The sequence below is a fragment of the Otolemur garnettii genome, unplaced genomic scaffold, assembly GCF_000181295.1.
Source record: "Otolemur garnettii isolate 467f Iridium unplaced genomic scaffold, OtoGar3 scaffold00063, whole genome shotgun sequence".
Lineage (NCBI taxonomy): Eukaryota > Metazoa > Chordata > Mammalia > Primates > Galagidae > Otolemur > Otolemur garnettii.
The window spans coordinates 3973669-3989402 of record NW_003852458.1 but is presented as its reverse complement, the minus strand read 5'-3'; the positions used below and the strand labels follow the sequence as shown (position 1 = coordinate 3989402).

The following is a 15734-nucleotide window of genomic DNA, read 5'->3' as shown; positions in this document are numbered from 1 at the left end:
CCCTCATTTCCCTTGGTCCTAATGTTTCTCACGTGCTGCAACTACCCGTTCTATTCCTCGTGCCTGACAAAGTCTCCAGAACTCATTCACAGGAGCCACTTTGACTCTTTTTTTTTTCCTTCCTGCTTGACTTCATCTCCCTATTAGATGGATCAGTCAAGTCTCTCTGGCTTATTTTAATTTCTCTTTTCTGTGTTACAAAAGAGGACTGAGGGGAATCCTTCTTTCTAGAAAGGAGGATGGGAGAGATTACAAAGTCACAGCCTGCTTTGAATTTTTTTTATCCCCTGTAACACATCATCTCTGTGCTGGGCTGTGTGTGTGTCACTGCTCGCCTGTGCTTCCTCTACCCTGTCACTGCCTTCCTGCCCCAGCACTGTCCAACCTCCCTTCCCAAAAAACAAAATGAGGAGGCCCAGTGGCCTGTGATACAGTCAAGCTTTCTCCATAATCTGTCCCTTATTCAATTATTTGATTTCTCCTTGACTCACCATGGGCAAGAGAACCTGACCTATACTCATATCTGGGTGAAAGAAGTCCAGGTTGGAAAAGGGGAGAATGAAATTTAGGGAGGTAAACCACAAGGTGTATGTGTCTTTACCTTGCTGTTTATTTTCTTATGGAGATGAGTAGGGTTCTTCAGATATTAGAAATAAAAATTAATTCTATATTATTATTTGTACACCTTTGTGTGGTAAAGGATATATTAAATGGATATAGGAAAGAAAAATGCAATACATACTTAATAGCATTTACCATGATGTCCACGAGCAATGTGTCAGGAATGTTCTTTCCTTTCTTCAGCAACTCTTCTGATTTTGCACCAAGCTGAGCACGCACAGTGAGCTGCAAAAATAGGCAACGAACAGCAGAAGACAGCTGATTTAAAAGGCAGATTCCAAATGTTTGGCAGAAAAAAACCAGTTGCATGGTTTCTAATAATCATGGTAGTGATTATTTGGCACAATTCTGGAGCCAGGGAAGCTTTTAAGCCAAATCTGTATGCGGATTTTAAGGGTCCTTCTCTGAGGCACTTTTCCTTCCAGCTTTAATTTTCAGCTTGTCTGGCATCCCCCAACTTCATCCTCTGATATCTGAGATCAGAAAGATGGAGCTTTCTGCTTGAGTTCTAGCCACTCTTCTTGGACAGACTGGGGTGTGTCCTCTGGACAAACCTAGTTCAACAAGGTTCTTGTCCAGGGATGATCTCTTCTTTCAGTGGTCAAATTCCATATCTTTTCTGACTGTTTTTGCTGCTCACTTGTTTTGCCTTTGATGTTTTTGCTGTTTCCGTTTGGCCTCACATAATTTGCTTTTATATTTCGCCCAGCATTTGTAGTTGTTATCTGTAGGTTACAGATTACAAGCTACTTGACATTGTGGGTGCTCCAGGAACTTCCCTAGATCCTGTTCTTAACTCAGCGACCAGAGTGTTTGGTGTCAAATGATGTTCTATCTCTCTGTGCTCAAAACCCTAAGAAAGTTCTCCCTTCCCCCCACATGTCCCAATAACTTCCTGCTAGGCCATGACTGAGCTGATTCCCTTCTCACACAGAGCTGCAGCCTTATCCCTTCCTACGCTCTAGGCCCCTCCTTTCTGCCTCAGGCTGTCTCCAGCACACAGCTCCTCTCCCTGCTGCGTGCTCCCCAGACCCAGGGAACTGGCCCTCTCACCTTTTTCAATCTGCTTAAATCTCCTTTTCCGGAGAAGGCCCAGCCTTGGCTAAGCTCCTGCTGCCCCTTGCTCCACTCTGCTTTTCTTTTCTCACAGCACTTATCACCACCTCAAGTCTAACATTTGTTCACGCAGTTTATTATCTGTCTCCCTCTACTAGAATATATATGCCATAAGGGCGGGAAGCCCTGTCTTTTTTGTTCACTGATGTATCTGGATTGTTAAAAAATAGGACACAGAACAAATACTCTTTAAATGGAGTCAAATACGAAATTTAAGGGGTTTGTAAATCCACAAATGTAGAATATAAAAATATACTTAACCCTTTTTGCTGATTCATATTTCAAATGCACAGAGTAAAAATCGTAAACCCCTCTGTATTCCTCTGTTTTGTCTAAGTCCATTTCCCTCCCCATCAGTCATCTTATTTACAGTTTGGTTTACAATCTTCTAAAAATGTTTCTGTCTTTAAGAAGTTAGAAAAATATTATAAAATATTATAAAAATTTAAAATTATAAAAATGATTTCCTTGATGAAATGCTAAATAAAGTAACCAAGTGTAATAAAGTAAACAAAATTCCATTTGATTAATCTGGTCATTCTATTTGATAACAAGAATAGCAAAATATACAGTAAAGCAGTATTATTTATGGGAACATTAATTTCCATTAGGAGCAATAGTGAGTGAATTGTAAACATTTTTTCAAAGATTAATAAAAAATTCTGTAGAGTTGCCAACAAGAAAAAGGATGAATTCTGGAAACATTCTTTAAAGGCAAAGAGGATATGAAAGGAAACAAAAGCCATAAATTAGAGGGGAAAAAAAACAAACCTACATACATAAAAATAAATTTGGCATTAAGTCCAAAATTTAAAAGGCATGTGTTTGTTTTCTTACCTGGCAAAACTGAATAGTAACTTTCACTGTTTTAGATAAAATTGTTAAGAACGTAAAGAGTGTTAAGTAAACTCAGATTAGCTAACAGTTTACCATTAAATTTACTTTAAAACCAGAGGAGCACACCTTTATTTCATTCAATTTGAAGACAAACCAAAAGGCCATGAATCATGACATATCTGAATATACTAATAGTCAAAATTAGATTAGGATACTTACTTTGGAGAAATCTAAACTTGATCTGGCTTCCTCAGTATTTGATGTTCTATTAGTATCTGTACCTAGCAATAAGTAAAGTGGTAAGAACACATTTCTAGTATTGGATTCAGATATGCCTGAGAAGCTCCGAGGAAGAAAGTGACAGGATTACGGTAGCGTAGCTTTTACTTCACTTCTGCACCACTGAGATCCACACCGCCCTGTGCCTGGTGTTTTCCTCTCTGTCTCCTTTCTGCTTTCCCTCTCTTCTCTCCCTCCTTCCACCCCCCTTCCTTCTCTCCTGACTCCCACCCTCTCTTCTTTCTTTCCCTCCCTCCCTGCCTTTCTTCCTTCCCTCCCTCCCTCCTTTCTGCCTTTCTTTGTCCCTTCCTATATGGCCTGATCTCATAATAATACATGTATCACTAGAAAGTCTTTGACACAGTTTGGGTTTTCTTCTCAAAAGACAACCCAAGTTTCTCAAGAAATGTTGTTAAAATACTAACTTATTACACTTTTATTTTCCAGGGTTATGAAGTTATAGATAACAAATACATTTAAGAGTAGAGAACTCTAGAAGTTAGGGTGGGGTTAATTAAATTCAATGGAAAAAAAATAAGTTTTAAAAGGTTTGTTTTTAATCGATTAGACTAATGCAATAAAATACGTCATAAAATACTTGTGCTGGTTTAAAAAATTAATTCAAATGATCCCTTAAGAAACAAATAGCTGGAATAACTAATAGATGATGCACTTTTAAAAAAAGGAAAGTCTAGCTTCTCTGGGAGAGTTCGTCATAAATCTGGACATTCTTCAACGCTGCTAATATCAATAATGATGGTGACAGGGAGAATCCCAGGCTTGTGCTAGAACATGAGGAAACATGGCAAGACCTTCACTAGCACAAATAGAAAAAGATAGTTAATACTTACAATTGTTTTCCTTAATGGTTCTATGAAGGAGCTGAAAAACCAAGGACCAAATTTCAAGGGAGATTACTTTTGTTAGGTTTGGGAAGCTTGGTTCCATTGCTCTTGTTTGAAGTGGAGAATAAACTTCACTTCATCAAAGGAACTGCTGTGCATGTGGATTGAAAAGACCAGTGCCGCCTCTCAGAGCAGTGAGCAGGGCCAGGCACACAGAGGGCCCGGAGAGATGAGCAGAAACGGGAAAATACTGTCTCCCTGCCAAGCCTGGAAGAGCAAGGATGATTTATCTTGGCTGTTTTCACAACAACAGCAAAACTATGCAACTCTCTGAAGGAGAATGAAAAGATTCCTTTGTAATTTTTATGTCTCATCCTAGTTGTAGACAGGGTCATCTTGCTGTCTGTCAAATGACCATATGGAAAATGATGCAAAACTCTCCAGGGCTCCTGTTTTATTCCCTGAAAGCATGTTTGTGTGTGTGTGTGCTATCACCGTTTGTCTGTCTTTCTGATGGAAATAATGCATGATTTGCTTGTGTATCTACTCACTAAGTATGGATTCACCATCTTTACCTGGGAAGACTTCACCTAAGCCTGGATCAGCTGCTTTTCGTGGATGCTTTTAGGAGAAAACACAGACACAGGGAGAAGTTTTAACACTGTTATATTTTAATAATCTTCCTAATTTTATATCTATAAGTAAGGGTATGAGAACACTATTTTATCTGTAACATTAATGATATTGAAGAGGTTGAATTTTCAGCCCTAAATTAGAATCTCTAAAAACAAATAATATTTGATGATAATTATGCTTTTTGAATCACACAGTAACTTGTGGTATTTCCAGTGACCTTTGATATAAAATATAGCAACTGCTGTTTTGAAAGTACAATGGAACCTAAGAAAAGGGTAGAGTTTGTGAAAACCTATCTTTAAATAACAATCCTAGAAGTGTCAGTCATAGCTACGGGGACATAAAAAAACATGCACATTATCTATTACTCTATTGATTAAAACAGAAAGAGTACCACAAGATGGATGAAGAGAGGGCTTGCAATGAAGAAAACTTCTCCCAGTTCTCAGAATTCCTGGTTAAATGGCATTTATTTTGCAGCTCATGCAAATGATCTGGACCAGATTCTAGGCTAACTTATTCATTTCAAAGATGGTATAAATTCAGGGAAAGAGTATGGAACTTAGAATCTGAAACTTCAAGCACAGAGAAGCTCATTGACAAGCTTTGTGACCCCAAGCAAACAGTTCATGCTTAGGGTCTCCACTGTCTTTTCTGTGAAATGAGGGAGCTGGAGGAAATCAGTGATTCTCAAGGTGGGGCCATCTTCGTCTATTCATCATCCCCACCTCGGGACTCTCTTTGCAGTAATGTAATGAGTATAATACAGATGGGAATATGATACAGGTCAACCCTACAGAGAGCTGTCCACCCACAGTTGAGGTCTACTCATCTAGCATATATGGCCCATGAACCAAATTTGGCCCATTGTTTTTATACAATGCTGTACATCATTCAAGCAGCCTAGCACTGTGGGCCTGTAAACTAAGCCAGAAGTCCCCCTCTACCTCTGTTCACAGCCTCCAGACCTGCTTCAGCCACTGCCCAGGGTCAGTGTTAGTCTCCAACTACACTCTGGGGACTTTGATGTTGGCATCTGCCAGGCACTGAGTGGTAGGATCTCAGTCCAGGAGCTGGTGACTTCCTGAGTTACCCCATAACACTCATATGCTACCCTCTCAACCTCTATGGTCTAGTCATTTCCCCCCCAACTGACTCACCAGCCAAAGGCCCCTTCCTCAGGAGAATGTCTCCAGCTGATGGCACTAGGCACAAAGTGATCCCCCCCATAGTGGTGCCCTGGATGGTCCATCCATGCAAACCCACAGAAGGGGGCAGAAATTTTCTTTCTTAATATGTAAGTGGCCACATAACATCAATTTTGCCCTTTGGCGTATAGTATTTACTAAATATTTAACTTGAGTAGTACTCTGGACCTCTACAGAAGAGACTTTGGGTCTAGCAGATCCTTTAGACTCTGTTACTTTCTGACTATTGGGTGTACTAGATGCAGTAAAGGGAACTAGAATCATACTTGCCTGCCTTTCATTTTGCAGGCCTGGTGCAGCCTGCTCACTTCCCTGAATTGGCAGGATCTCTCTGGCTCTTTCATGGTCATGGAATGCTTGTATCGCTTCTTGGACAAGAGTGTCAATAGAAAGGATCTGAATAGGGAAATCTAAAGGACGAAAGATACTGTTATAAATAGTGTTGAATTTGGGAAAATGAAATTGTTGTCCTTATGTACTGGCTTTACCTTGTAACTGTCTTTTAGGCCCCCTATAACTGTCTTTTGTTTCAAGCTGCTTTTTTCATTGTGGTAAAACTCACATAACATAAAATAAACCATTTTAAAGGATACAATTCAGCGACATTTAGGCATTCACACTGTTGTGCAACCATCAGCATTACCCTGAAATTTTTCATTGCTACAAAAGGAAACTCCATGCCAATTAAGCTGTCACTCAATTCCCCTATCCTTGGAAACCAATAATTTAGTTTCTGTGTCTATGGATTTGCCTATTCTGGGTATTTCATGCAAATGGAGTTCTATACCTTGTGATTTTTTGTGTATAGCTTTTTTCACTTAAGGTTATCAAGGAGCATCGATAGATCAGCATGTATTAGTATTTCACTCCTCTTTGTGGTTGAATATTTGTGGTTTGGACAATCAATTAATTACATTATTCCTCCATTATAAAATTTTGGATGACAAGAGATTTTCCAACGTATCAGCCAAGCTTCTTTTGTGTTCTCTATAGACCTGGACAATTCCAGCTATAGTCAGTGTAAATAGAATCTAACAATGAAGGGGAGATTCTACCTTTTTGTAGAGACTTTAGAATGGTAGTTTTCCCACTAAATGTTTTCCCCAAGAAGCATCCTTTAACAGCAAAGGAAAGTAATTCTGGTTCTGTTGATTCAACTTGAGGAGGATGAGCTTTTTCAGCTAGTCTGTGAAGGATATGGGACAATATAGTGTTGTTGGGAGGTGGTTTATTATCAACCATTTCTTCTGGTAAGGCCCACTCTCCAACCATGTGCTGTAAAAATAACAAACAAGACAAAAATATTCGTAAAACTGGAATTTAGGCATATAAGAAATTTTAAAGATTGAAAGTAAATCCAAATTATAGCAAGCAATATTGCAAAGTGGCTCATATTGACAGATTCAGTCTACCTATAAAACTATTTTCCTAAATGCCTTGAAGTAAGAAAAACTTGTATTAGTCATGGCCTATTTAGGCCATTTTTGATAATAGTTCTCTAATTATACTACGTTATGTTATAAGTATATGCATACCTATGTTCTTGCCTTTCCTTTTATCAGTATTCTTTTTATATCCAAATATCAGATAAAATCATTTACTTAGAATGTAAGTTGTGCAATTTGGTAGGTGCTAAGGATGGCTTGTCTGGTTTGGTGCCAGAATGTCTGATATGATGACACTGGAGATAAAAATATACTTTTCAGAGCAAACAAAAAATACCCAAACTACTCATAATAAATTTTTCTTTTAAATTGATGGAATTTATAAGTATATAAATACATTTATATTTGATGGTCGTTTCTACACAAAGCATTCTTTATTTGTAAAAATTAATTTGTTTTAGTTTAATGTTTTTGGTTTTTCTACCAGTTCTGTGCATAATAATCACCTGCATTGTTCAAAATCAGCTAATACTGAATTAATTTGTGTAATTATTCATTGTATTATATTTGATTACTACCTTTTGCTTTCATTCATTGGAATTAGTTATAATTCTGATTAGATAAAAGATAATTATTTTATGTAATGTGACCAATCAGAAACTAACCAAATAAGAAAACAGAAACCATATAAAATTAGGTAATTTTAAAATAAAAAAGACTAATTTTAAGGCCACATTGAAGTGTAAATTAGAAAATTTACAATTTCCTAATTATTTTGGGCTATGCAGTCACTTAATACTTGTTAAGGGAAAATGGTCTTAGACTTAAATCCAATGAAATGGATTCCTGTAATGGTTTTTCTACTTGCTTTTTCAATTTTGTCAATTCCTTCATCTTTGAAGCATGATAACAACATCTATCTAACAGGACTATTGTAAAGATCAAACAAGAGGCGCCTATGTGACTGCTAACTATAAACAATGAAGAAGTCCTTGTTGGCCGCTGAGCCCTTTTCCATCACCAAACCACCTGTGGAACGTAGCCAAACCCAGCGGAACAGAAGATCACTGTGAAGGGAAAAGCATGTTTAGGTCAAGAAGAGACCCAGAGCCTGGCCTGTGAGGATAAGGAAATAAGAGATCTGATGGAACCACTGAGCAGAATCAGCAGAAATAGTTGATGAAGTTCCCAGTAAAGACCAAGGATAAAGGCTAAGTCAGGTAAACACGTCAAAGAGGGTAGAATGAGAACATGGTGAGTGAAAAGGTAGGAAGAATTGGGAAAAGGAAAACGCAGACCAGAATAAAGATGACTAGTTTATGGCAAGCTGAAGCAATTTTTACCTCTTAATTAGTAAAGAGGAATCAGAAATTTTTATTGGGTCCCTACTTGATATATATGTTGTCTATATAGATATGATTAAAATAATTATATAATAGAATATATAATTCCTTACTACTTTCGGCATTGTTAGAAATAGATTGATTATTAGGTCAAAGACTCTGATGTCCAGAGTGGGCAGTGCCAAATAAGTATCATCTATTACAAACTTGGCTTTAACAAGATACTTTTCCTGTGCAGATGTTTGCCATGTACTAGCATGTGATCTATGTTAACTGCTGGGCAAATATATACATTAAATATTAAGATGTGTTTATTTTAATAGTAATCTTTTTATTGTGCCTGCATAAACAGCTAAGTATGAATTTTGGGGAGGTGTAAGGACAAAATTCAAGATCCATCAACACCCAGGGGGTCCACCTCCACCTCTCTTTGTGAATTCTCATCTTCCTATATACAGAGATCAGAAAGTTACAATACAGAGTAAGCAAAGGCTACAACCTGTGCACTAGCACTGTATTTATTAATTGACCTACCTTTCCAGAACTGGAATTCTGGATCCCTGGGCCCCGCATTATTTATTTATCACTCTGATAGCTTGCCTGGATCCAGTGCTCTCACAGGCCTCTCTTTCTCCCCATGTTGGAATCTAATGGTTACTAAACTTCTGATTACTTCCACTGTGTCATATCCTTTTGGTTTTGTATGGCCTGATGTATCAGCCTCCTTCGTCTCCTTGTTATGAACCATGACTAAAAGCATCATGGGTGTTTATAAACAGTGTCTTTTTGGAAACAAATGTGCTTGAATGTTGGCTGAGGAGCACACATCATGTGCAAGCCTAAGATCTTCCATGCGTCCATTAGATTCCTGGCTCAATGGAAATGAGTGACTGAATGATGCTGTTGGTGGAGTTGCATGGTTTTCTCAACAGATTCTGTTTACTTCTCTTTGCATGATTACCTCTGAAACAAAGCCATGTGCATCTCATTCTCATTTCTTGCCACTTTGAACATTCAAGTTGAGAATGGAGCTTCATCATCATTCTTTTAAAGGAAGAGGAGACATGGCTTACGTAGATCAACATGGATACACGGAATGTGGGCCTTTGGAGATATTCATCACTTCATAAAATCTCAGAGTGCCACTATCACAACATTCAGCAAAAAAATAACATTGAGGTATGCCAGTGATACTTAGTGGTGACAGTCAAATGTGACTTTTGTAGAGCGGTGGTACTGGTACATGTGATCCAGTGTTTACCTTCACTAGAATTTACCAATGCCTGCACAGCTGCCCCAGAAATTTCCAGTTTTGTGTATTCTGAACATCTCACAGTTCAATTACTGATACATTTAGGAAAACAAAATAAGGGCCTTTCCCCTTAGGATAGGCTCTCCCAGGGAATATAACACTTACACAATTTTTGACACCTGCTAGTTTTCTTGGGTTTTCCTGAAATCCCTCTTTTTACCTGTGCTTGATAAACCTAACAACAGACAGATTATCTTGCTACAGTGGCCAAAGGACTTAAGGTGGAAGCTTTTCATAAATTGACTTTAAAAACTCCCTAGGTAGTAACTACACAATATGAGGCCATAGTCCTTTTAGAGTACGGCTGATATACTACAACCCTACCATGGCAAGACACTCAGGATGCTTTTATTTTGTAGGTACTGTGGCTTGCTTTCTCTCAGTATGTCACTCTGTAAGCAGTGAGGAAGAGATGACAGTCTGGAATACCTCAAATACAGATAAGGCTTGTAGTAGCAGCCTCAGGGTTCATTGTAGCTACTACTGATCCTTCAGTTTCAGGAAACATGAACTTCATGTTTGTCATGATGGACTGTTCTTTAGCTACTCAAGACTTGCAGGATTCCTTGTCACCAAACTTGCCCATTTGTACTGATCTGAACTTCCATGAGCACTCCGTGAGCTGCTTACTTGTCTCAGAGCATGACTATCACTTGTACTACACCTCCTAAGACAGTGACTTTCGGACATTTTTGACGAGGACCCTCCACAAAGAAATACTTTCTACATTCTGACAAGCATTTGTATATAGTTACATATAAAACAGGAAAAATGTTTTATGAAATGCTTATTATTATTTCTTGTGATATGCTTCATTTTCTACTATATTGTATTGTATTACCTTCTTAATTTTGTATGTTTCCATTAAAAAAGACTGGTTGTGAGGGCTAGCCTGATCCCACTTGTGTCTTTGGTTTCTGACCAGTTCAGGGAAACTATCTTGACCATCTTTGTTCCAGCTCTGAGAATTCAACCTCTGGCACTAGATTTCCTGCTTGACCCTCTGGCTAGGTCCGTTCTGGTCTCCAACCAGAGGGAATAAAATATTGCAAAAGGACAACTATTGTTATGGTAACATGAAAATCCTAGCGGCTATTCTCCATACTTCCTTCCAAAAAGGTTGTATTAGTTTGCAGTCCCACCAGTCATGTAAAAGTGTTCCCTTCTCTCCACATTCACACCAGCATCTGTGGCTTTGAGACTTTGTGATGTGGGCTAGTCTCACTGGAGTTAGGCGATATCTCAGGGTATTTTTGATTTGTATTTCTGTGATGATCAGGGATGATGAGCATTTTTTCAAATGGTTGTTAGCCATATGTCCATCTTCATTAGAGAAGGTTCTGTTCATATTTCTTGCCCAGAGGTAGATGGGATTGTTTACTTTTTTTCTGTTGATTAAGCTGAGTTCTCTGTCTCTACTTGTCAACCCTTTGTCAGATTGATACCCTGCAAATATATTTTCCAATTCTGAAGTTTGTTTTTTGCTTTAGTTCTTGTGTACTTAGATGTGCAGAAGCTTTTCAGCTTAATTAAATCCCAATTGTTAATTTTTGTTGTTGTTGCCATGGCCACAGAAGTCTTTGTCATAAAATCTTTTCCCAGTCCAGCATTATCAAGTTTTCCCCCACACTTTCTTTTAAGATTTTTATCTTTATCTTTTGTCTTTAGCTAAGAATTCAAATTAGACCTCCCATTTGATCCTGCAATCCCATTACTAGGCATTTACCCAGTAGAAAAAAAATCCTCTTGTTATAAGGACATTTTCACTAGACTATTTATCACAGATCAATTTACAATTTCCAAAACGTGGAAACAGCCTAAGTGCTCACCCACCCACGAATGGATTAACAAGCTATGGTATATGTATATTATGGAATACTATCCAGCCATTAAAAAGATGGAGACTTTACATCTTTTGTATCATAAGAATGGAGAAGCAAGAATCCGATGTACTCAATTCTAATATGAAGGCAGCATATGAGCTAATACAAGGGAAGAGAGGTGGGGGAATGAAGGACTGGAGAGAGGGGAAGAGGGAGGGAGATGGAGTTATGGTGTATGGCATACCTCTTGGGGGTGGCACACAATTACAGAGGGACTTTACCTAACAACTACAATCAGTATAACCTAATTCTTTGTACCCTCAATGAATCCTAAACAATAAAAAAACAAAAACAAATAAACACACACACACACCCCGCCCCAAAAATCCTAGTGGCTATATTCTAGTTAACTATGCCTGAGGAAAATTGCACTCAGAAAAAGCCACATTCCATAGAAAAGTGATAACGTAAAGCTTTAACTTTTACACTTTAACCTCTGTTCTCTGTCATCACTTTCTAGGGCTTCCTCTCCTCTAACCACCCCAAAACCCTGAGGAAATCTGGAGGAAGTATGAAATTCATGACAACTATCTAGGATTCTTAGAAGCAGAAAGGGTAGCAATAGATCTTCCATACCACCCAATAGGAAGGGGAGGTTCAGCTCATGGAATCTAGCAGCCCCATAGGGTTTCCTGAACACTATGTGGGATCGATAGCCAGGTTCCAAGGGAAAAGGCTGATGCTGGCATGCACTGCCTTTGACAAGGAGGCAGAGAGGAAATGGTGATTAGCTGATGTACAGCTGAATTCTGACTTCTATCCAAGAGCTGTCATAGAAGGGGCTCTGTGCTAGGCCCAGTTTTAAGAAGGTCTTGGAACAACTTTAAAAGATGAACTAACCCCATTGAATGAGCCTGGTAGCCTTGTTAAGTTATTTGACTTGCAGTCAGGTCAGAGTACAGTTACCTATCTGGCCACATCTTACTGGCAGACACTCTGGCCTTTGATTCCAGAGGAGCCAGGGGGTTGGGTGACTACCCCTCACTGACATTGGCAAGGTATGTGCATCTCCAGAAGGTAATATCTGTTGTTAAGAAATGCAAACACAGCCCATGGTAACAGGGCAAAGACAGAAGTTAGCTCTATTTCATCCGCCATATACCTAGCAGCAGAATTATGGTATAGCCTTGCCTATCAATCCATCCTGTGTTAATCAGGAAACCTAAACAGCTGGTCTTGATCCAACAACAACTTTTACTCAGTAATCTGATCACTTTTGTCCCAGCAGTAGCCTTCCCTAATCTGCCCTTATCTAATAGTGAAACAAACATGCTTAATTCCAAGGCACAGACTCAGTCTACATTATGCTTAGTTTTGAAGGAGACTTCAAATTGGCTAGGGTCAAGTATGCAGCATGTGACAAAGATCACTGTTGGTGTCTCTAGGCCCACCATTGCAGGAGCCTGGCCCCTTGCTATAAATTCTGAGCTTGTAACATGCTCAGAACTCAGAAAGCTCAACGGTGAGTAGTAGCTGGTTTCTTCTTCAGAAACTTTGAGCCACAAATTACTTATGTATTAAGCAGCCAGAATCACTGGTCTGACTCCAATTCTGAAGACTGGTGTAACCGAGACTAAGTTACTCTACAATCCTCTCTTAAAAACTCATAGTTCCGCGCTGCTAAAATCCAGTGACCAATGAGGTGCAAACAATTAACAGCATCTTCCGCTTAGCACTCTGATTTGTGATGTGTGCAAAGTACTCACATGGGTGATGGGTAGAAAAGTAGCTAGTCACCCTAAAGTGACAGATGCTTACTCCTTGTTCCATTTTCTGCCCTCAAAAGCCACTACAGCCCTTCTAAGGTGACATTGAGAATTACAGCAGTCCAATGCTCATCAAAGCACTACTGTGTGCTCAAATAACAACAAAACAAAAACCAAAAGACTAAGGCTACCACATTTCTCCTGATCCCTGTGTACCCTCAGAACAGCATCATACTAGACTTCATATCAGATCACGCCCTGTATGCTGAAGCCACCAGACAATCGTGAATGACAGTAAATGTCATTCTTTACCATCTCAAACTATGCTCTGTTCATCAGCAAGGTGGTGCTTCTATAGTAATTTCTATGGTCATGCTCCTCAAAGGAACTTTTCCTGAAGCTTCTACATCTGAATTACCTTGTCTACTGCCATTGCCCAGCCAGGGATTGCCAGACAGGCAGACTTGGTTGGAATGTTTTTGATGTCACAAAATATACAGGTACTACACACTTACCTATCTTGTAACACAAAATTCACACAGAATTTTTCTACATGGAATACCCTTTTCTCTGGTACTGACCACTACTACCCTCTTTATTGTCTTTATTTCACTGCTAAGGTTGATACTTCAGAGAGATTTAAACCATCCCCTTGACAACGCTTATAGCTGGCATTTTTTAAACTATCCCCTTGACAACGCTTATAGCTGGCATTTGCCAATGTATCAAGATTACTATAGGTCCCTCATATCTAAAGAAAATGGCTGACAAGCCCTGGGCAGGAGTGGTGAGCTGGGGGCTTTTGGGTTGGAAGGTTTCTTGTTTTCATCCCAACACATTCACTCCATACCAAAATTCAGAGACTTTTTTGGATCAATTCTAGTTTCTCAAGATTATCAATCCCATTGTGTTCTTATTATATTTATCTGCCAAGACATAACTTTAAAGTTTAAACCCTTATAGTCTACTCTAAATAATAAGTGGGAATTCTGAGCAGTGTATTAAACAGAAAGTAGATTTCACAAGTAGCGGCTGGTTCCTGTAGTTGTCAAAGTAGGTTTGGGACAAACCATAAAATCAGTGGTAGGGAGCCCAGAAAAGCATTGACCAACCTCTGCCCCTTGCCTGGCCCCAGATTGGAGGGAGCCTGAAAGAGAGTTGGCTTCTCCATAATCTGTGGGATCAAGAGCAAATAATGAACTGACAGAACCTTAATTCAATGATTCACTGAAACTTAATTCAATGTTTCTTTAATTCACTGAAGCTTAATTCATTGAATCTTAATTCAATGATTCCTAACATGGCTCCCAAATAAACTTAGCAGTTTCTAATGGTTGTAATTTGAAGCCAAATATCTTTCCCATGATCCAAGCTTTCCATTCATTCCCTATACCTCTCGGACACAAATACCAGACCTCTATCCAAGCTGCTCTAAAATCTTTGGCCCACAATGATTAGAAAATAGCTGTTTCTTGGCAACCATGGGCCTAGGGTAACCATAGCTTCCTTTGAAAAGTAATACACAGATACTCTGCTTTGTAAGGTAGAATCATTGTGCTTATTACTATGAATAAGAATTCTGGGCATACTGGTCATACCACCAAGATGCAATGATACTTAGCCTAAAAAGCAGCCAGGCACATGGTCTTACAATTACTGAAGAAATTTGGGAAGTGAAAGGTAAAATTCTAAGCAAATGAAGCAAGCCATTTTTGAGGACCACTAGAAAGGAGGCCACTGTGGTGGAGGCAAGCGAAATCATGGGGGGCTCTAAGGGTCAGTGTGAGAACTTTGATGAGCCATTAAATGTTTGGCACCTAGGAGTCATATGACCTGACTTATATTTTTATAGGATCTGTATGGTTGGTATTTTAATTTTAGGTGATAAGCCTGGTTTTGCTGAATATGGCACTATCAAATGGGTGTCACCTACTGGTCATTCTTATTCTCTTTTTACACTGGTGGTCTTCTATTCTGGAATAAAATTAATTTAATTAAAAAGAGAAAACCTCTAAGCAAATGAAGAGGAGAAACTGTAGCTATGAAATGTATGTCCTTAAAAACTAAACTGGAACAATAGTGTGAATATTCTTTTCAGCACCAAACTTCTCTTCCAGACTCTTTCTATTTTAGGGCGATGATCATAATTCTTGTTGCTTATCTTGGGAAATATCAGTATTTTAGGGACTGCTTATCTCTTAATCCAAAGGAGTGTACCATGACAGGCAGAATTTTTATGGTATAATAGCCTCATAGAATATCTCAGCTCCCATCATGTCAGTGACTGTTTGCTCTGCTTATTTATAGGTCAGTTGTATTCCTGCTTATCTGAACATAAATGATCATATCTTTCTGGACCTTCCAGTGCTTCACAATGAAATTCTCTACATTTATATTTAAATTCCCAATTAAAATAGAATTAATGCTCAGATTCATCAGTGGAATTATGTTCATCATCAAGAGATAAGGCACTGAATTAAGACTTCTTTCTCAGCAAGGGACAAAAGAGACCATGAAACAATCAATTTCATTTGAAATTAAGAGTTCCTATACTTGGCTCGGC

General features: G+C 38.7%; 1 protein-coding gene across 1 annotated transcript in view; it reads right to left on the bottom strand.

The window, feature by feature from the left end:
• Positions 1-15734, bottom strand: part of SPEF2 (sperm flagellar 2) — a 159827-nt gene that overhangs the window by 100605 nt on the left and 43488 nt on the right. Inside the window, exons 10-15 of the mRNA XM_012807051.1 lie at positions 6598-6817; positions 5817-5952; positions 4936-4988; positions 4250-4288; positions 2794-2855; positions 743-846 (exon numbers count right to left, since the gene is read on the bottom strand). Of these exons, the coding sequence (XP_012662505.1) occupies positions 743-846; positions 2794-2855; positions 4250-4288; positions 4936-4988; positions 5817-5952; positions 6598-6817 (614 nt within the window). The remainder of the gene's footprint in view (positions 1-742; positions 847-2793; positions 2856-4249; positions 4289-4935; positions 4989-5816; positions 5953-6597; positions 6818-15734) is intronic.